At 46.7% G+C, this 22211-nt stretch overlaps 1 protein-coding gene and 1 long non-coding RNA gene across 2 annotated transcripts; both read left to right on the top strand.

The window, feature by feature from the left end:
* Positions 1 to 371: 371 nt before the first annotated feature.
* LOC129714496 (asialoglycoprotein receptor 2-like) lies at positions 372 to 6466 on the top strand. Its single transcript, XM_055664139.1, has 4 exons — positions 372 to 701; positions 1688 to 1824; positions 2818 to 2927; positions 4447 to 6466. Exons 2-4 carry the CDS (start codon positions 1780 to 1782, stop codon positions 4574 to 4576), a joined length of 285 nt encoding a protein of 94 aa, XP_055520114.1. The 5' UTR covers positions 372 to 701; positions 1688 to 1779; the 3' UTR covers positions 4577 to 6466.
* A 542-nt stretch (positions 6467 to 7008) lies between these two features.
* On the top strand, positions 7009 to 21994 carry LOC129714337 (uncharacterized). The gene is made up of 4 exons (XR_008726336.1): positions 7009 to 7919; positions 11740 to 11855; positions 12500 to 12610; positions 21860 to 21994. It is a non-coding gene; the product is annotated as an uncharacterized LOC129714337 (long non-coding RNA).
* The last annotated feature ends 217 nt before the right edge of the window (positions 21995 to 22211 follow it).

Here is a 22211-nt window from a genome sequence, read left to right as displayed (position 1 = left end):
TTCACATCTTCTTTCAAATCTCTTACCGAGTTCCTTAATTCCTCCATTTCAGTTTTCTCTTTTGTGATCAACTCAGTCTTAGATCGTGTAGCCATTCCAGAATCCACTCCAGAGGTTAGTGTTGCAGTTTCTTGGTGTTCTTGAGACTTCAGCAGTTGTTTTGACACTTTCCTCTGAGGACTCTGACCTGTAGCTGTATTTTTCATTTAAAATCGGTTTCCCTCCGTTAAATCCACGGCGCTTACTGATGACGTCATCAGCACCGCGACATCTCCGGTAAGCACGGTCGCGACCCGATTTTAACGTGGGGTTGAGAGGGAAAGATAGATCAGCCACAATCGAATGGCGGAGTAGACTTGATGGGCGGAATGGACTAATCCTACTGGTATAATATGAATGCAGGGCATTGCTAAACCCGCCCAACAATTTACCCGGGTTAAACGGGTTGAGATTTGCGGTGATCATTCAATTTTATGGTCTCGACCCGAAACATCTCTCCAAAGATGCTGCCTGAGTTATTCAAGCTTTGTTGTGTCTATCTCTGAACTATGGAAAGAACCCGGAGTGTTGGCTCCGATACAAGTTCATTGAGACACAGGCTCCCAATCTAAACTGTTGCCCCTCTTCAGTTGCAGTAACCCTTGCGAAGATCGTCATCACAGTCGCCGAACTTCGGGCTGAGATTACAAAATTGAAGGAGAGTAAGTATAGCCATCATTTAATGACTCATCCACAAAAGGCCTCTAGTCCTAGACTCTCCCACTAGTGGAAACATCCTCTCCACATCCACTCTATACTAGCCTTTCACTATTCTGTACGTTTCAATGAGGTCCCCCCTCATTCTTCTAAACTCCAGCGAGTACAGGCCCAGTGCCGACAAACGTTTATCCTATAATGATGTTATATGGGATGGGGAGTTAAAACCTACTCAGTTACTTGTCCCTACTCATCCAAGGATCTTAGCTGCCCTGAAAGGGAAGTGTACGTGGAAGGGTGAAGGCCAGAGGCCCTGTGGTTTCTATATTTCCACGAAATGTTAGATCAAATTTGAGAATTGGAATATGTCAGTGATCTCTGGGAAGTTGTAGGAGAAGGTTTCCGAGAAGAGGAGGTGGATGGGGATCGGGGTTGGGAGGGGGTGTAAAGCCTGGTGGGGGTTTGGTGCAAGGATCAGAAGTCAGTAACTCAGGTGTTGTTTGCCCGGGGAACCGATGCAGTTCAGTGGGCACTGAAGTTAGTCGAGGACGGGTGTTCATGTGTGTTCCTGGAAACTGCCCATTCGTGCTAGTTTAATTTCACCATTTATCACCCATCCCTTTAAACATTCACTATCCTGATGTAAGTGGGCCCGACCTGCTCCAGATCAATGTTAATCCCCCAGATATTGGAGTTCATCAAGGCACAGAATCTTTGAGCTTCTTCAACCCCACATTCCTTTATTTGTTGAGGTGTAATAGTCGTTGATCGTAGGGTTGCAGATTGGTGAGAGCTTGGATTGGTGACGGCCCTTTAAGTAATGCAATGTGCGGGGTTAATCACTTATATTTGTGTGAAACAATATGCAAATATATTCCATGTGAAAAATCTGAATGGGGGGGGGGGGGGGGGGGGGGGGGGGGGGGGGGGGGAAATTGTGAGTCTCTATAGTTCTCAAGTGCTTCTAACTTGCATTTAAATGTCTGCACAGACTTGTCCCAGCAATGGAAACGTTTCAATGGAAGACTTTATTACTTTTCATCGGGTAAAAAAGAGTGGGGTGAAGCTGAAGACGTCTGTGCCATGATGAAAGCCAAGCTCTTGGTCATTAACAGTAATCTGGAGCAGGTAGGACCAAAGATCATGATCTTTGGGTTGGACCACTTGCCAATTACATTATTACATCCGGATGCAGTCCAGGTTCAGGAACTTCCTGGATGTTCAGGAATAGCCTCTTCATTACACCTATTACACACTACAACCTCAAATAATCTCTGAACTACATGGTTCCATATACCATATTATTATGGTATATGGTATTATGGCATATGGACACACTGATCTGTTTTGTAGTAAATGCGTACTATATTCTGTGTGCTGAAGCAAAGCAAGAATTTCATTGTCCTATACAGGGACACATGACAATAAACTCACGAACTTGAACTTGACTTTTATTGTTATGATTATCCCAATTGTTATTGTTATCCCAAATTTGATCCAACATTTCTTGGAAAAAATGATTTCTTTCTCATTTATTATATTGTTTGCAGTGCACTATGTTTACATATTCTGCTGTGCTGCTGCAAGTGCGAATTTCATTGTTCTATCTGGGACATACTATGACAATAAAACACTATTTACTCTTCACTGTTGGGTGGGGAATGAGATGGGTGAAAAACGTGGGAATTTAACTAGCGTAGATGGGCATTGCTGGTTTGCAACGACAAGGTCAGGCCAGGTACACAAAAATGCTGGAGAAACTCAGCGGGTGCAGCAGCATCTATGGAGTGAAGGAAATTGGCAACATTTTGGGCTGAAGCCCTTCTTCAGACTAGTCAGGCCAGGTTGCCTTTATGACCCCACGACTCTCCAAGTCTACATTTCTGTCTCCTTTATCATATCATTCCATACATTTGTTCATTCCATGCAGCATAATGAGAAGCATTTCAATGGATCTTTAGAAGATACAGAATAAAAACAGGCCCTTCGGCCGTCGAGCCAATGCTGGCACGGCAGCAACTCGACCTCTGCGCCACCGTGACTGGCCACACAGACAATCCTTTGCTTGTGCCGCTAACACAAGACATCTGTTCACATTGAGACATTGTTCTTATCCGGCAGACGTACATTGTGCAGAATATGGATTCTTCTTCTTGGATTGGACTCCATGACACTGCTGTGGAAGGCACCTGGCGTTGGGTAGATGGGACACATTATGACTTGAATGTAAAGTAAGTGCTGCTTAGCATCCCACGGTAAGATACAGTACTTACACTCGCGGCCATTCCAGTCCTCTTTAATTTCAGAACATTCTGCAGTATGTTGGAGGTTGCCCAGTGCCACTGACCCACACCTTCCATCATTCTGGAAACATCCTTAGAAACATAGAAACATAGAAAATAGGTGCAGGAGGAGGCCATTCGGCCCTTCGAGCCAGCACCGCCATTCATTGTGGTCATGGCTGATCGTCCAGTATCAATAACCCGTGCCTGCCTTCTCCCCACATCCCTTGATTCCACTAGCCCCTAGAGCTCTATCTAACTCCCTCTTAAATCCATCCAGTGATTTGGCCTCCACCTGCCTGTGGCAGGGAATTCCATAAATTCACAACTCTCTGGGTGAATTTTTTTTTTCTCACCTCAGTTTTAAATGGCCTCCCTTTTATTCTAGGACTGTGGCCGCTGGTTCTGGAGGATCTTTCCTCCAGGATCTTTCTTAAAAAAGATACGAAGTGCTGGAGTAACTCATGGAGTCTGAAGAAGAGACCTGGTTAAAAAATGATACTTATCCGAGATTTTGACTGACCCAATGAGTAATTCCAGCACTTTGTCTCGTTTGTTTTGTAAAACATTATCTGCATTTAGAAACATAGAAACATAGAAAATAGGTGCAGGAGTAGGCCATTCGGCCCTTCGAGCCTGCACCTCCATTCGATGTGATCATGGCTGATCATCCAACTCAGTATTCCATACCTGCCTTCTCTCCATACCCCCTGATCCCTTTACCCACAAGGGCCACATCTAACTCCCTCTTAAATATAGCCAATGAACTGGCCTCAACTACATTCTGTGGCAGGGAATTCCACAGATTCACCACTCTCTGTGTAAAAAATAATTTTCTCATCTCATAATCAGTAAGATTATTCCCGATGTTGGGGAAGTCCAGAACAAGGGGTCACAGTTTAAGGATAAGGGGGAAGTATTTTAGGACCAAGATGAGAAAATCATTTTTCACACAGAGAGTGGTGAATCTGTGGAATTCTCTGCCACAGAAGGTAGTTGAGGCCAGTTCATTGGCTAGGTTTAAGAGGGAGTTAGGTGTGGCCCTTGTGGCTAAAGGGATCAGGGGGTATGGAGAGAAGGCAGGTATGGGATATTGATTTGGATGATCAGCCATGATCATATTGAATGGCGGTGCAGGCTCGAAGGGCCGAATGGTCTACTCCTGCACCTATTTTCTATGTTTCTATGTAATCGAGGACCAGCCTCGCTGCCTCTTCTCCCCTCGCCCCTCGTGCAGGGATAGACAGACACAAAATGCTGCAGTAACTCAGCGAGACAGGTGGCATCTCTGGAGAGAAGGTATAGGTGTCATTTCGGGTCGAGACCATTCTTCAGGGCTAGTGGTTGACAAAACGTATACCTCCAGATTCAGGAGAGATTTCTACCCAGCTGTATTGGGGCAACGGGTTAAATAGAAATGGTCCTTTCCTGAATTGTCCAATGGATGCGCATTTTCTTTCCCCCTCAGGTTTTGGGGGGAAACTCAACCCGATCAACAACGGGATGAAGACTGCGCTCTGATGCATCCCGACGGAACATGGCACGATTGGCCATGCAGTTCCACTCATTTCTTCATCTGTGAAAAGCCAGAAGAGTGACACTTCCCCCCGGTCTTTACAGTCAGGACAAAACACTCAGCCAGTCTGTCTGTAAATGTCCCACACCTGTGTAACAGGTGAGCAGCCGTCAGCTGTGTTTGGCTATATGGGTGCGTAATCCTCCCTCTCCCCGCTGTATCCAAAGTAAAGCCCACTAATCAGATTCTGCATTGCTCCTTTATTCTACACCAACATCGCAATGAACCACCATTCAGGTATATCCAAAGGAGCCACCCGATGTTGCCTGCCCCACGGAGTTACTCCAGCACATTGTAATCTCTGTGGGAATGTCCTCTCATTCCCGTACCCACTCATACCCTCACTCACTCCCACTGTGCATTCCCTCTTTCTACAGCCCTCTCCCACCCTGGTCATCCTGCTTGTTCCACTGTTCCAATCCATATACCCCTTCGTTGTCACCTCTTACACAGCCAACAATGGACCATTGTGGGCTTCACCTTTCCTGGGTCATTGGTGTCAGCTCTGGTTTGTTCTGAACATTTTCATACTTCCAGTTCCCTCTCCCCTGACGCTCAGTCTGAAGAAGGGTCTCCAGAGATGCTGCCTGACCCGCTGTTACTCCAGCACTTTGTGCCTATCTGCGGTATATACCAGCATCTGTAGTTCCTTCCTACACAATAAATGGAACTAAGTTGTCTTGTACTGTTGCTAAATTAAGTTGTTCTGCGTTTCCCTGTTTTTGTTTTAATTCTCTCACAAACTGTGAGCTTCATTTGCCGGCTTCCAAACCAAGCGAAGTATCCTGAGATCTAAGGAATTCTGGAAGATCAAAATCAATGCATTTCCTCACTTAGCTACAGAGCACAGGACCATGGATGTTGGCATATTGTAAAGAAACCCTCTAACTATTACTATGAATAGTCTGCAATCAGGGGCGGATTAACCATTAAGCAGACTAAGCACGTGCTTTGGGCACCAGGGCCAAAGGGGGCACCTCAAAGTTGGGAAAAGGGTAAAAAGAAAAAAAAACTAATGGCAATTTGTAAAAAATTCCGTATCTCCACTTTTTATGTAATTGTTGAAAAGTTAGAAACGGAAATGAGGAGGAGACGAAAGGTGTACACTGAAATAGCAGACAGATTCTCTTGTCTGACTGATGCTCCTAATGCCACCCAACAAGGTGCTAATTCCCAATTATCAGAAAGTGAAAGGTACTCAAAGACTTGTCAGACACTCATTGATGTTTATCCAGATGACATGAACAACACTTTGTCTACAGAGCTTCAGCAGTTCCATTCATATGTTCTTCATAAGTTTAAAACAACCAAGAAAACATATTTCACTCACATGGAACGTTACAACACAATTACAGAAGACAAACTAGAGAGTGCCTTTCCAAATGTTGAAGTTGCCTTAAGAATATGTTTAACATTAATGGTCACCAACTGCACAACAGAGAGGTCTTTCTAACAACTGAAACGTGTAAAATCCCCAAATAAATCAGTTATGCTTCAAGAAAGACTCGACTCACTGTGTATATTAACAATTCAAGCAGACATTCTGAGAAGTATTAATTTCGAGGATGTTATCAGTGATTTTGCAAAAATGAAATGTAGAAAAATGCCTTTCAGGTCATGAATATTGGAACTTTGATACATTTAACTTGTGAAATATTAAAATAGATGTTGTATTGCATTTTTGTAGAAATGTATGTAGCCCAAGCTTGGCTTAGTTTGTACAGTATATTGTGTTATCATATGAATACATTTTTGTACTGCTGCAACCTGCATTGTATATCTGGTCAGACAGGTCAACAACTAAAATGGACTGGGTCAGTGTGGAAAGGAGGGGGGCACCAAGATTGGTCAGTGCTTAGGGCACCAGTGAGCCTTAATCCGCCCCTGTCTGCAATTCATCGGTGGCTCCAATACGAACCTGACAACAATGAGTTCACCTCCTGCATAAATTTCCCGATTGCTCTTTATAGATGGCGGCCTAGCTAGATTGCATTACAGTGCCAAGCCCTTGAGGTTTGGTGTGCCATTGAACTCAGACGGCACAGCGGCGCACCGGTAGAGTTGCTGCCTTACAGCGTCAGAGACCCGGGTTCGATCCTGACTACGGGTGCTGTCTTTGCGGAGTGTGTACGTTCTCCCCGTGACCCACATGGTTTTCTCCTGGTGCTCCGGTTGCAACCCACAATCCAAAGACGTACAGGTTTGTTGGTTAATTGACTTCGGTAAAATTGTAACTTGTCCCTAGTGTGTGTGGGATAGTGTTAGTGTGCGGGGATCGCTGGTCGGCATGGACTTAGTGGACCGAAGGGCCTGATTAAGTGGTGTATCTCGAAACTAAACCAGAAGTAAACTTACCATGCTGTTGTATCCTAAATGGTATCAAAAGGAATCAGCACCATCCACTGTAGATCAGTGGGAACGTGCCATATATCTACACCAGCAGAGGAATATACCCTATACAAGGAGAGGGAGAAAAGCAGTGGATAGACCTGCACTCTGAATAAACATCTAAAACTAATGCAGGATTACGGAATCATATAACCATATAACAATTACAGCACGGAAACAGGCCATCTCGGCCCCGCAAGTCAGTGCCGAACAATTATTTTCCCCTAGTCCCATCCTGCACAATTTTTACAGAGATTTTCAAACAAAATGATTTTTCACTGGATCTCGCTACACATGATAGTAATAAACCTACTCCCGAATAGAAACATAGAAAATAGGTGCAGGAGTAGGCCATTCGGCCCTTCGAGCCTGCACCGCCATTCAATATGATCATGGCTGAACATCCAACTCAGTATCCCGTACCTGCCTTCTCTCCATACCCCCTAATCCCCTTAGCCACATCTAACTTCCTCTTAAATATAGCCCATGAACTGGCCTCAACTACCTTCCGTGGCAGAGAATTCCAGATATTCACCACTCTCTGTGTGAAAATTGTTTTTCTCATCTCAGTCCTAAAAGACTTCCCCCTTAGCCTTAAACTGTGACCCCTTGTTCTGGACTTCCCCAAAATCCTTTTGCTATGACTTGGTGGGCACGTGTATGTCCTTTCCTCTCTCTGACAAAATGACAACAAATTGAAAATTTTCGTGAATGTTTCTGATGTTGTTGGGGTGAAATTAAAAAAAGCACAGAATGGAAATAGCAAATGTAAAATCAGAATGCCGATCTCACTTCACACCCTACATTATTTATCCTGAATTGGCCCTTCCTCTCGTTATCACATTTCCACGGGGCTGGGAAGTCAGAGACGATCAGCAGAGGGTTGGAACCTTTCCCTCTCAGCCTTCTATTCTTCTGTTCCATCTGACGTACTCAGCCAGGCTTGGAACTTGACATCAAATGATCCCATGACCCGGGTAAGTGATGAAGCCCGCAGCCGGCATTGAGGCAGGGGTCAAGATGCTTGTGACGAGGCAATAATGTGCTGTGTGTCATTAGACTGATGTACAAAGTCATTGACCAGTGTCTTTGACCAGGGTCCCAGTGGGACATGGTGGAGGTCAACTAGAATCACCATCAATGCAAGGTGGACATGACGCAATGGATCAGGAGAAGCGTCGGAAGAGAGGGGATAATGCGGAGAAAGTGTGATCGTTTTAGATGGAGAGTGTGGAGAGAGATACAGTGAGGGCGAGGACGGAAAGAGAGAGAGGGGGGAGGAGGAGAAGAGAGAGCGACAGAGAGATAGATAGAGGGAGAGAGGGAGGGGAGAGAGAGGGGGTATGAAGAGAGAGAGAGAGAGAGAGAGAGAGAGAGAGAGAGAGAGAGAGAGAGAGAGAGAGAGAGAGAGAGAGAGAAAGTGAGCAAACGTGTGGGAAGCAGATTGTGAAAAGAAAGGGAGAGAGAGGAACATTGTGCGATAGGCATTCAGACAAAAAGACTGGCAGAGTGCAGAGCTGGGGGACAGTATGAAAAGAGGAAGGTGAGGATGTGAGCAAGACAACATGAAGAGATAGGAGATGGTGAAAGAGGAAGATGGGGTATGGTCGGAGAGATAGCATAGTAAGGAAGAGGTGTGGTGCTGTCTGTATGGAGTCTATTGTCTGTATACAGACTATGGGTGCTGTCTGTATGGAGTCTGTACATTCTCCCCGAGTCCGCATGGGTTTCCTTCAGGTGCTCTGGTTTCCTCCCACACTACAAAGACGTGTAGGTTTGTAGGTTAGTTGGTTTCCGTGAAGTGTACATTGTCCCCAGTGTGTAGGTCAGTGCTAGTGTAGGGGGTGATGGCTGGTCAGTGCAGACACGGTGAGCCGACTGTTTCATACGCTGCCTCTCTAACTGTCTACAGTAAAGCTGGTGTTGTAAACAATGTGGCGAGAGGGTGGGGAAGGTGTGAGGATGGAATGGGACAGCAAAGAGTGATGTTGATTGTGATATTAGAATATCAGTAGCAAGAGGGAGTGAGAAGGTCGGAGAATCGAGAAATAGAATGAAGTATGGAAGAGCGAATTTGGGATCAGTTTTGTTTAGTTTAGAGATGCAGCGTGGAAACAGGCCGTTCGGCCCACCGAGTCCATGCTGACCATCGATCACCTGCTCCATGTCTAGTTTAGAGATACATCGCGGAAACAGGCCCTTCGGCCCACCAAGTCCATGCCAACCATCGATCACCCCATACACTAGCACTATCCTACACACGGGGTGCAATGTACAATTTCTCCCAAAGCTAAATTATAACCATATAACCATATAACAATTACAGCACGGAAACAGGCCATCTCGGCCCTTCTAGTCCGTGCCGAACACGTATTCTCCTCTAGTCCCATCTACCTGCGCTCAGACCATAACCCTCCATTCCTTTCCCGTCCATATAACCAATTTATTTTTAAATGATAAAATCGAACCTGCCTCCACCACTTCCACTGGAAGCTCATTCCACAAATTAACCTGTCAATAACCACGTCTTTGGAGTGTGGGTGGAAACCGGAGCACCCGGACAAAACCCACATGGTCAGGGTGAGAACGCACAAACTCCACATAGACAGCCAACATGGAGAAATGGCTTTGATGGGGAAGCTTGGTGTGTGGAGATTGGGTGGGTTGAGAATGAAGGGAAGGGTGGTTCAGATACAATCTTTATTGTCATTGTGCAGTGTACAGTACAGAGACAACGAAATGCAGTTAGTATCTCATCCAGAAGAACGAGCATAGAATAATGGAACAGCAATGTATATATATATATATATGTACATACAGTAGCAAGAGTGCAATTTTTCTGGGGAAAGGAGTGGGGAGGGGGGGGGGGGGGGTGACTGGCAGTCACCGAGGTGCAGAGTTAAGTAGTGTAACAGCCGCAGGGAAGAAGCTGTTCCTGGACCTGCTGGTCCAGCAACGGAGAGACCTGTAGCGCCTCCCGGATGGTAGGAGGGTAAACAGTCTGTGGCTGGGGTGAGAGCCGTCCTTGGCGATGCTGAGCGCCCTCCGCAGACAGCGCTTGCTTTGGACAGACTCAATGGAGGGGAGTGAGGAACCGGTGATGTGTTGGGCAGTTTTCACCACCCTCTGCAGTGCTTTCCGGTCGGAGACAGAGCAGTTGCCATACCATACTGTGATACAGTTGGTAAGGATGCTCTCCATGGTGCAGCGGTAGAAGTTCACCAGAATCTGAGGAGACAGATATGGACTTTCTTTAGTGTCCTCAGGAAGAAGAGAGGCTGGTGAGCCTTCTTGACCAGGGTCCACGAGAGGTCATCAGAGATGTTGACCCCCAGAAACCTGAAGCTGGAAACACGTTCCACCTCCGTCCCGTTAATATGGATGGACAAACAAGTGCGAGGGAGGGTTACACGATATGAGAGAGGAAGTGAGAGACACTGTTGGAGTGTGGTGAGGGTATGTGATGGTGGGAGAGGGAGATTGCGTAGACAGGGGGAGGGTGTGAGAGAGATGCGGTGGCACAGGGAGAGTCAGGGGCAATGTATGGAGAGAGAGGAAGGTTGGGGCCTGGAGTGTGGAGAAAGCCAGGGGGATGAAGGGTGAAAGAATGGAGTGAGCGTGGGGAGAAAATGGGGGAGAGTCAAATGGGTATCAGGAGGGATCTGGGAAGAGGGAACGGGTGGTTGTGAGGGGAGGGGGCTGAGTGGACAGGTGGGTTTGGGGTGGATTGTGTGGAAAGAGAGGGGCAGAGTGTGAGGATGCATCAGAACACAATGGGAACTATAGCTTCAGTGGACAACTCATGATACAGAATCCACATTCACAATTTCACTGCAAGTGTTAATGCCTGAACATCTGGTGTTGCTGCCCATGGATTTGAGGAGCAACAAAATGTTGACATTGCTTTTACTATGTAATTCATTGTACAGAAAATACATTTGCTGTTGAGATAGCTGGATTATCTGTGCAAATGCTGCCAAGATATTTTTCTTCACGCATTCCATACTGGTTCAGGGTTGTCAATGTTTACTGTCTGAAGAAGGGTCTCGACCCAAAACATCACCCATCAATGTTCTCCAGAGATGCTGCCTAACCTGCCGAATAACTCTAGCACTTTGTATCCTGCAATGTTCACAAGGCATTGAATAAAATGACAGAAATCGGGGACACAGGAAACTGCAGATGATAAGAGTCTTGAGTGCTGGAGGAACTCGATGGGTCAGGCGGCATCTGGGGAGGGAATGGATTTTCTTGGTCACTTGAATCGACCTAAAGAAAGGATCCAGACATGAAACCTTTGCCTGTTCATTCGTCCCCACCTCCCCCACCGGAATAAGACATCGTTTTATTTCTCCAAACAGTGGCTTGAAAGACAGGAAGTGAGATTACAGTGAGATTGCTAAACACGATTACTTGGTAACCATTTCCACCGCGTTATCTCAGGGTCAGCGCTTACTCATTATTCTCAAACTGTGGCCCCCTGGTTCTGGACTTCCCCAACATCGGGAACATGTTTCCTGCCTCTAGCATGTCCAAATCCTTAATAATTCCTTCTCTCCAGAGATGCTGACTGTCCCGCTGAGTTACTCCAGCATTTTGTGTCTATCTATTAAGTCATGTCGGGAAGCTGAACTCATCCACATGTGCAGGAAGGAACTGCAGATGCTGGATTAAACTGAAGATAGACACAAAAAGCTGGAGTAACACAGCGGGACAGGCAGCATCTCTGCAGAGAAGGAACGGGTGACGTTTTCAGGTCGAGACCCATCATCAGACGCATGTGCTCTCTTCCCAAAGGGGGATCGTTCTGCGGGCAGAAACCATGGAGCTGGATGTCATCGGAGAGACCATCAGTGCAACGTGCCCTGACCAGCAGAGTGTGGAAGTGAAGGGGAGAAAGGAGAGCAGACAAGGTACACAGTGGCAGCCAGCTCCTGGAAAGGGATTAGGTTCCCTGAGAAGTCATTTGCTGAATAATTAACATCAGAATATAAACCTTCAGATCAATTACTGCAGTGAAAGCTCACTTTCTAATTGGATGCAAACCTTTCCGGCCAAATAATCTCCCTTGTTGATTGATTGTAAGAAAAAAGAGCCTTTGGCCCATTGCATCCACACCGACCATAGATCACCCGCTCACACTTGTTTTATGTTATCCCACTTTAGCATCCACTCCCTACACACTAATGCCCCTGTCCCACTTAGGAAACCTGAACGGAAACCTCTGGAGACTTTGAGCCCCACCCAAGGTTCCCGTGCGGTTCCCGGAGGTTTTTGTCAGTCTCCCTAATGGTCGAAAATGGTTTCCACTACTTCTAGGTTCCGGCGATTATTTCAAAGAATTCAAAACCGCTTTGACATAACGATTCTCCGTAATCTTCTCAGGAAGTAGAGGCGCTGATGTGCTTTAGATTTAGCAGAAGATTTAGCTGGAACCTGAGGGACATCTTTTACACACAGGAATGGCAGAATACAATTATAGGCAATGACCGCAACGTTCAACACCGAGCATAATTTCCAAACCACTTTCCTTGCTCCATCCAGTATTCATTTACAGGTCGAAGATCAGAAGCTGCCAGAGGATGTCATCGGCCTTTTGTCATCTCCTTTCTCCTGGGCCTCTCCATTCTGCTGTCTGCAGGCATTCTCATTGCTGGAGTCTTTCTATGTAAGTACTGCGACCTTCTGCGAAGGGGGGGGGGGGGGGGGGGGGGTCTGGCCCAGGAATTTCTGGAGGACCACATGGCACCAACACATTCGTTAAGTCCACCGCTCCCTCTTGTCAACCTGGAGATGTTTGTTGCAGTAACTTGCTGGAAGTGGGAGCTGATGAAAACACAATAAGGGGGCCGGCATATGCAGGACACGTAACTGAGACCAACAGTCTCTAAGCAGAGAAAGGGGAATGAGAAAGGGTGGTATAGTGGGGCAGCGGTAGAGTTGCTGCCTTGCAGTACCAGAGACCTGTGTTCGATCCTGCAGATGGAGATGGTGCTGGAGATGGAGCTCGGGCTGGAGATGGAGCTGGTGATGGAGCTGGAGATGGAGCTGGAGATGGAGCTGGAGATGGAGCTGGAGATGGAGCTGGTGATGGAGCTGGAGCTAGAGCTGGAGATGGAGCTAGGGCTGGAGATGGAGCTGGAGCTGGCACCCGACTACGGGTGCTGTCTGTACAGAGTTTGTACATTCTCCCTGTGACCGCGTGAGGTATTTCCTCTCACACTCCAAAGATGTACAGATTTGCAGATCGATTGGCGCCTGTAAAATTGTGAATTGTCCCTAGCGTGTAGGATACTGCTAGTGTACGGGGTGATCGCTGGCTGGTGCGGACTCGGTGGGCCGGGTGGCCTGTTTCCGAGCTGTATCTCTAAAGTCCAAATGTCGAAAGAAAGAAGAATGACTGAGGAAATATTGGAGAAAGGGAAATGTAGTGAGGGAAGAAAAGATGAAAGATCATTCTAGGCACAAGAGAAAAAATGCAACTGGAGGAACTCAATCCTTCAGCATCTGTGGAGTGAAATGGACAGTTGATGTTTTGTGTCAGGAACCTTCTGCTAGACTGAATGTCTAGAGGCTAAGCAACCAGTGTCCAGTATAATGAAGTGGAGAGATGGGTGGGTTAAAGAGAGCAGGTAATAGGTAGATACAACATGCTGGAGTAACTCAGCGGGACAGGCAGCATCTCTGGAGAGAAGGAATGGGTGACGTTTCAAGTCAAGACCCTTCTTCAGACTCGACCTTAAACTTCACCCATTCCTTCTCTCCATAGATGCTGCCTGTCCCGCTGAGCTAAACCAGCATTTTGTGTCCACCTTCGATGTAAACCAGCATCTGTAGTTCTTTCCTACACAAGTAGTAGGTGGATACATAGAGTATAGAGCACAGAACAGCACGGCACAGCGACAGGCCCTTCGGCCCATAATGTCCATGGTGAACATAATAATAATAATAATAATATATTTTATTGTCATTGCACATAAGTGCAACGAGATTTGGTATGCAGCTTCCATCCAATGTCATAACTTAAATAACTCATTTAATTTAAATTTAGATACCCCGAGAACATGGTTTGTAAAAAGAACATTAAAACAGTAAACAGACTAAAGTGCAGATGTGTCTGTCCGTGACCATCCAAGGGAGACTGTCCATGGGGGTGGGGGGCACTCAGCAGGGCCGATTCAGAGCCGCTATAGCTCTGGGAATGAAGCTGTTCCTGCGTCTGGAGGTGCGGGCGTAGAAGGCCTTGTAACGTCTGCCGGAGGGAAGTTGTTCGAACAGTCCGTTACAAGGGTGTGAGGAGTCTTTATGGATGCTGACGGCCTTCCTGAGGCACCGTGTTGTCAAACTAATCTAAGTTAAACTTCTGCTGCATGTGATTCATATTCCTACATTCCCCACATATCCATGTGCCGATCCAAAAGCCGCTGAAATGCCACTGTTCAATGGTTCAATGATTTAATGATTCAATACAATACAATACAATACAATTTATTTGTCATTTGAACCCCATTGAGGTTCAAATGAAATGTTGTTTCTGCAGTCATACACACAAGAAAGACCCAAGACACAACACAATTTACACAAACATCCATCACAGCGCATCTCCTCTCCTCCTCGCTGTGAAGGAAGGCAAAGACTTATCCCTCCCCTGCACTCCCCATTCCCCTCCCGGAGTCAGAGTCAAAGTCAAAGTCAAAGCCCCCGGCGGGCGATGATAATTGTCCCGTGACCATTAACACCGTGATGCAAGGCCACGCTCCGGGTCTTGGTGTTGGAGCCCCCGGCGGGCGCTAGCAAAGTCCCGCAGCCATTCCAAGCCGCGCCGGGCAGTGATGTAAGGACCCGCACCAGGTAATCTTCAACCCTGCAACTCGGGCGGGTGCAGTCGCCGTTGCGGAAGCCCCGAAAAGCGGTCTCCCAGTAGGGACCCGCGGGCTCCCGGTGTTCCTGTCTGCCAGACCTGCGGTTGGAGCCTCCAAATCCCCGGGGTCGGGTCGCAGCAGCTCGCCACCACCGCTCCACCCGCTCCGAACTCGGCCAGCTCTGCGATGGTGAGTAGGTCCGCAGGCTCCGCGACTGGAGCCCCAGGTCGTTCCTGCTGGAGGCCGCTCCACGGTGCTCGGCCCCAACGACAACGGAGACCCGACAGAGAAAAGGTTGGGTTCTCCGTGCAGGGGAAAGATTTTAAAAGTTTCCCCCACCCACCGCCCCCCACACACATACACAAAAAAATAAAATAAAAACTACATTCAAACGAGACAAAAAATAATAAAAAGACAGACGGACTGCAGAGGCCGCTGCGACGTGAGTAAATGATACTGCATTGTCACATACATGTACCTAGCTACAGAGAAATTATTTGCTTTTGCACGCAATACACAAAATAGTTGCCACATTTCAGCACCAACAAAGTTGCACAAGTACTCGTTACTGTGCTTGTATCACCCGCCACCACCGCCACTCCTGGTGATAAGGGGTTGGTCCTGGTCTCTCTGTGCCACAGGATCGGGCTTAGATCTGGGATTTGCCAGCCAGTGTGAACACCAGGTCTCAGCCAAACATGGGGCCATAGTGATCACCTTGAGGTCAGCAAAAGGATTAACTGGAAGCAGGAACAAAATCAAACCATATGAAAATGACCCTGTGTCGAACCGCCAAACCCTCCAAAAAATGTCCAAATATTTTCCTCTCCCTCCCTGTCTCCTTCACCATATTCCTTGCTCCCACCTTCCCTCATCACTTTTCCCCATTCCTTGATTTCACATCTTTTTTTCCTTCTGTCTCTCCTCTATTTCCCCATTCCCACCATCCCCCATCCACTCTACCTCTCTTATCTCCACTCTTCCCTCTCCCACTTTCCCTCTCCCCTCTCTGCACTGAACCTCCTCTGATTTCTCATTCCTGATTCAGTCTGAGGAAGGGTCTCGACCCGAAATGTCACTTGCCCAGGTTCCCCAGAGATGTTGTCTGCCTGCTGATCAGCTCCAGGACTTTATGCCTTTTTCCCTGTGTCCCGATCCATCACCCTTCTCATCGCCTCCCATCCCCCTCCCTCCTCGTGCTCTCTCTCTCCCTCTCCATCCTCTAACACTGCTCTACATCCTCTCTTTACCTTCCTCAGTTCTCTTTCTCTTTCCCCATGTTCCTCTCCTACCTCTCCCCTAATCTCGCTACCCCTTCCCCTTTCTCTCCCCGTCTCCCCCTCCACCCTCTTCTCTCCTCTCTCCATTACGAGACCTGGGTGTCATGGTACACCAGTCATTGAAAGTAGGCATGCAGGTGCAGCAGGCAGTGAAGAAAGCCAATGGTGTGTTAGCATTCATAGCAAAAGGATTTGAGTATAGGTGCAGGGAGATTCTACTGCAGTTGCACAGGGTCTTGGTGAGACCACACCTGGAGTATTGTGTACAGTTTTGGTCTCCTAACCTGAGAAAAGATATTCTTGCCATAGAGGGAGTACAGAGAAGGTTCACCAGACTGATTCCTGGGATGGCAGGACTTTTCATATGAAGAAAGACTGGATACACTCGGCTTGTACTCACTAGAATTTAGAAGATTGAGGGGGGATCTTAGAGAAACTTACAAAATTCTTAAGGGGTTGGACAGGCTAGATGCAGGAAGATTGTTCCCAATGTTGGGGAAGTCCAGAACAAGGGGGTCACAGTTTAAGGATAAGGGGGAAATCTTTTAGGACCGAGATGAGAAAAATATTTTTCACACAGAGAGTGGTGAATCTATGGAAATTCTCTGCCACAGAAGGTAGTTGAGGCCAGTTTATTGGCTATATTTAAGATAAGGGAGTTTAGATGTGGCCCTTGTGGCTAAAGAGATCAGGGGGTATGGAGAGAAGGCAGGTACAGGATACTGAGTTGGATGATCAGCCATGATCGTATTGAATGACGATGCAGGCTCGAAGGGCCGAATGGCCTACTCCTGCACCTATTATCTAGGTTTCTATGCTTCTTTTTCCAGTGCTGCTTTATCTGTCGACCGTAACCTGACCGATTATTTCTTGACAGTTGGAAGGAGATAAAATCTGAGTCTCTGGAGTAGATTACACCGGTTCCACTGCTGTGAACTCTAAATCTACTTTCCATTTCAGTTGCACAAATGTTCAGTGAAATAAGATACGCTCAAGTGGAACTGTCCCAGCTCAAGAACAACAGTAAGTGTCGAGTGCCTGCAAAGGGTTTCTGTGTGGCAGCCTCACACTCTGAATTTCCCCCAGTCCTCTGGTAGGCTGCTTTTTCTGGCTAATTTGTATGCTTCATCTTATGTTGTGATACTATCCCTGATTTCCCTTGTTATCCACGGATGCACTACCTTCCCTGATTTATTCTTTTGCCAAACTGGGATGAACAATTGTTGTAGTTCATCCATGCAGTCTTTAAATGCCTTCCATTGCATATCCACCGTCAACCCTTTAAGAATCAATTGCCAGTCTATCTTGGCCAATTCACGTCTCATACCCTCAAAGTTACCTTTCTTTAAGTTCAGTACCCTTGTTTCTGAATGAATTATGTCACTCTCCATCCTAATGAAGAACTGAACCATATTATGGTCACTCTTGCCCAAGGGGCCACGCACAACAAGACTGCTAACTAACCCTTCCTCATTACTCAATACCCAGTCTAGAATAGCCTGCTCTCTCGTTGGTTCCTCTACATGTTGGTTTAGAAAACTATACCGCATACATTCCAAGAAATCTTCTTCCTCAGCACCCCTGCCAATTTGATTCACCCAATCTATATGTAGATTGAAGTCACCCATTATAACTGTTTTACTTTTGTTGCACGCATTTCTAATTTCCTGTTTGATGCCATCCCCAACTCCACTACTACTATTAGGTGGCCTGTACACAATTCCCACTAGCGGTTTCTGCCCCTTAGTGTTTTGCAGCTCTACCCATATCGATTCCACATCCTCCAAGCTAAAGTCCTTCCTTTTCTATTGCGTTAATCTCCTCTCTAACCAGCAACGCTACCCCACCTCCTTTTCCTTTCTGTCTATCCCTCCTAAATATTGAATATCCCTGGATGTTCAGCTCCCAGCCTTGGTCACCCTGGAGCCATGTCTCCGTGATCCCAACTATATCATAGTCATTAATAGCTATCTGCACATTCAACTCATCCACCTTATTACGAATGCTCCTTGCATTGAGACACAATGCCTTCAGGCTTGTTTTTACAACGCTCTTACCCCTTATACAATTATGTTGAAAAGTGGCCCTGAAAAGTCAGGTCAGTTCAGAGTGGGTAATAGATGGTGGTAAGGTCCCCAAGGGAGTGGAATGAAATAATCCTGGACTAGGTGGCACATGTAAGGAATATCCCTGTGGTGAATTGGGTGGCGTTCGCCAAAGGGCCCATTTAGCGGGTCTGATAGACCCAAGGCAGCGGATAATAATTCTGTCATAGGTCATGTTATATCCCCCAAGGTGTGATAGATGGTTTTATCTGGTACCCACAATATCTAGGCTAGCCTAGTTGGACAGCAGGTCCATTTTGGGGCTATCTGGTACCTGTATTGTAGCGGAATATTAGTCTGGCCTAACCCATTTTGTACTCTATGAACTCAACTTGTTCATTTGGCATTATTGTTGAGTGCTACCTTGCTCGTCTATATGCTAGCCCATTTTTTAGGCTCTTTGTGCGGGGTCTGGCGAACCTTTTTGCAGCGGGAAAAACATCCGCCGTTTGTGTTGTTGATCTAGGCGTGACAGTGAGCACACCATGGTGGGGGATTTAAGTGGTACCTTACTCATCTATTTAGCACCCATTTTATGGCCAGTTGGGGGGGGGGGGGGGGGGTCCCCAAGGTCTACACGCAGCGGGTGGTACCCGGCAGACTCCCAATTCCGTCCATTACAGGTGATCCCCTGCACACTCCCATCGTCAGACATTGGTACCTAGTTCGTCTAACCTAATGTCTCTGGGCTGACGGTCTATCCCCTCCTGCAAATGTATTTTAAATAAGGTGTGGATATGAATAGAGGGAAGAGCCATGTTCCTGCATCTGCGCCATATTTGCCATTTACAATGACATTCCACCTCCAGCATCATCTTCCCAACCCCCGACATTTCCGCTTCGGTCAGGGACCATCCCGCCCGTGACGTCACGATCCCTCTACACCCACTCCTTCACCCCTCACACTTCACATTGTCAGTGCGGGAGGGGCAACACCTGTTCCGACAATGATTCTTCCCCGCCATCTAGCGTAATAACTGCCTTTCCAGGTGGAGCAAAGATTCACGAGTACCATCTCCAAACTCGAATACTACATTCCCCATTCGGTGCTCCCGGTGTGGCCTCCGCTGTGTCAGTGAGACCAAATGCTGGCCAGACATCCGATATGCAGAGCAGTTACTCGCTGATGGAAGTATAGAGATGCCGAGCTCCGTGTTGGATGACATTTCAATTGTCCTTCCCATTCCATCAGCGACCTGTATGTACTCAGTCATCTCCATTGCCAGGGTCAGACGTGAAACCCCTCCCCCCCCACACACACACCCCCCCCCCCCCCCCCCCCCCCCCCCTCCCCACGCCCCCCCCTCCCCACATACACGCACGGTGAATTAATCCCACACATTGTTTTTTTATTGAAGATTCCAGAATCTGCAATACCTCGTGTTTTAGGACAAGCTGCTTGTGCAATGCAAATTAACATTAGGCTCCAAACTTCCGAACTATCCGACTCCAAATACACAACGGGACGCCCCCGACAATCAGCTCTATAGGTAGACAAAAATGCTGGAGAAACTCAGCGGGTGCAGCAGCATCTATGTAGCGAAGGAAATAGCAACGTTTTGGACCGAAACCCTTCTTCCCACACAACAGCTCTAAACCAGACCAGCTCTATATGGTTTTTTTTAAAATTAAGAATCAGCTCAGCGGTGCAAAATAAACAAACACACACGTTCCAGAGGTTTATAAACTTTCAGATCTAAAGAACAATCCCATAGTTACAAATCATATAGGTATGTGTATGTATGTGTGTGTGTGTGTGGGGGGGGGGGGGGGGGGGGGGGGGGGGGGGGGTTGGAGTAAGGCGAATTAGATACAGAGGACTGTCTAAAGAGATGAAGTATGTGGAAGTATTACAAGAATAATGTTTTCAAATCCATTCCATGCCAGGGAATAGAAAATAAATCAGCGTAACCTACGGAGGTTCAGTTACAGCTACAAAACAAGGCATGTTTATAGTTGTTCGGTTTGTGCAGCCAAATCATTCGAGCATTTTTAGAGGCAAGACATAGCCTGTGAGTAGTTGCACTGGAGGACCAAGGGGACTGTCATGAACCAAATGAGCTAAGGTAGTGAAGTTAGTCTATTACAGCATGCTCCAAGAATCAGCAGGGATTAATTCAAAGTGATACACATCGGATTTGGGGTTGATAGATGTGTGTTTGTGTGTGTGTGTGCGTGTGGCGGGGGGTGAATGGGCGGAGAAAGTCCTATTTTCACCGCAAGTGGCGTTGGTCGAAAATTCTGTTGCGGGAGTGGCTGAAACACACAACTGAAGGATTTGGAAATGGCATCTGCTCAGAAGACGGTGGCAAATATTGGGTAGCGCTACTGGAGAAAAGATGCGAAAAGGTTCTAAAGCATTTTGCAAAATGTCAGCAAACACCACGTATTTAGAATGGCCTCGTACACTGCTATCACATTCCCGCGACATGTTCAACATTGCCAAGCCGGTTCATTGCACATTTTGCACGAACTTCGAATTTAAGGAGAACAGCACTGTGTTGGTTTCTCACAGATCCACACCTGTTTAATCTTCACACGGTCGATCATTCCATTGTCCCATCAATCATTTCCCCACAGTCTTCCGCATTGTCCTCATCATTGGGTTCTCCCTTATTCCAAAACCTATAATAAAATAGAACATGGAAAATATAAATATTACAAAGATTCCTACTTCAATCTTAACAGCCTGTGGTGCCGCTAGCATGGCCTGCATTTCTTATCAATGTTTAGATGATATTGTGAATTCCGTCTGCTGAAGGTATTCCCACTAAGGTCTATTTCAGCATTTCGATTCAATGACCATAAATAGCCAGCATTGAATTTCCAAGACTGGATGGAGTGTACATTATTACAATCGAGCCATTTACAGTGTGTAGATAAATGATAAGGGAATAAGGGAATTTGTGGCGATCCTTTCCTCTTACTATCCATGTTCTGGCGAAAAGGGACGAGGCTTTGGGTGTAGCTGTTGTCATTAGCCTTGTGGATCAATGTGGTTTGTTGTGTGGGTGCTGCCACAATGCATAACTGGTGGGGAAATTAACAATGATGAATAGTCAATCGACTGCCTCCCAAGACGTCTATTTTATCCTGTGTGGAGTCGTGCTCCCTGAGAATTGTTGTGGATGGATCAGCCCCGGAAATTGAGAGATTGCCCTTCACTGTCTTTGATCACAAGGTCATTAGGAATAGGAGTAGAATTTGGCCATTTGGCCCATCAAGTCTACTCTGGCATTTAATCATGGCAGATCTATCTCTCCCTCCTAGCTCCATTCTCCTGCCTTCTCCCATTGACCTCTGACACCTGTACTAATCAAGAATCTATCTATATCTGCCTTAACAATATCCATTGACTTGGCCTCCACAGCCATCCGTGGCAAACAATTCCCTAGATTCACCACCTTCTGACTAAAGATCAGAACAAAAGGATGAGCTGTGCTCAGAATCGCGAATGAATTTTAAGAAGATACAAGCATGGCATGTGTGGATCGGTGTCTCATCTGAAAGTCTATACAGTGCAAGGTGAACTTTTACATTTTCCTAAGAAGGAGAAGAAGATGCATTGTCAATGAGGGTCATTGTTCATGCCATTGGGTTGTTGGCCACCAGGTGGATTATAAGGTTTTGACACAGTATTGTGTTTTCTCCTCAACATTCAACACCACAGATACTGAACACAGCGTGCGGCCGGAGAGCAACTCACGTTACAGTGGAATTATAATCGGTTCCATCTACCCAGCGCCAGTCACCTTCAGAGGCCCAATCACTCAGGCCAATCCACCGACGGACATTAAATCTTTTCTTCAAAAAGCTCTGTCATGGAAACAAAAGAATGTCAGTATATGTGGAAACAATAGCTGATGACAGGACTGCATTACTTGTATGTACAACCCCGTGTAATAATTATCCTGCTCTATAACGCTCGTCTATTTATCAACAACCAGCCAAATGCAATGCAGATATAGGGTGAGAGGGATATGTGTTTTGCATTGTCCATGTTTCCATGTCCTGGTTACAAA

The sequence above is a fragment of the Leucoraja erinacea genome, chromosome 39 (genome assembly GCF_028641065.1).
Source record: "Leucoraja erinacea ecotype New England chromosome 39, Leri_hhj_1, whole genome shotgun sequence".
In the NCBI taxonomy this organism is placed as follows: Eukaryota; Metazoa; Chordata; class Chondrichthyes; order Rajiformes; family Rajidae; genus Leucoraja; species Leucoraja erinaceus.
The sequence above is the reverse complement of the archived record's forward strand: the minus strand, read 5'-3'. Positions and strand labels throughout refer to the sequence as shown.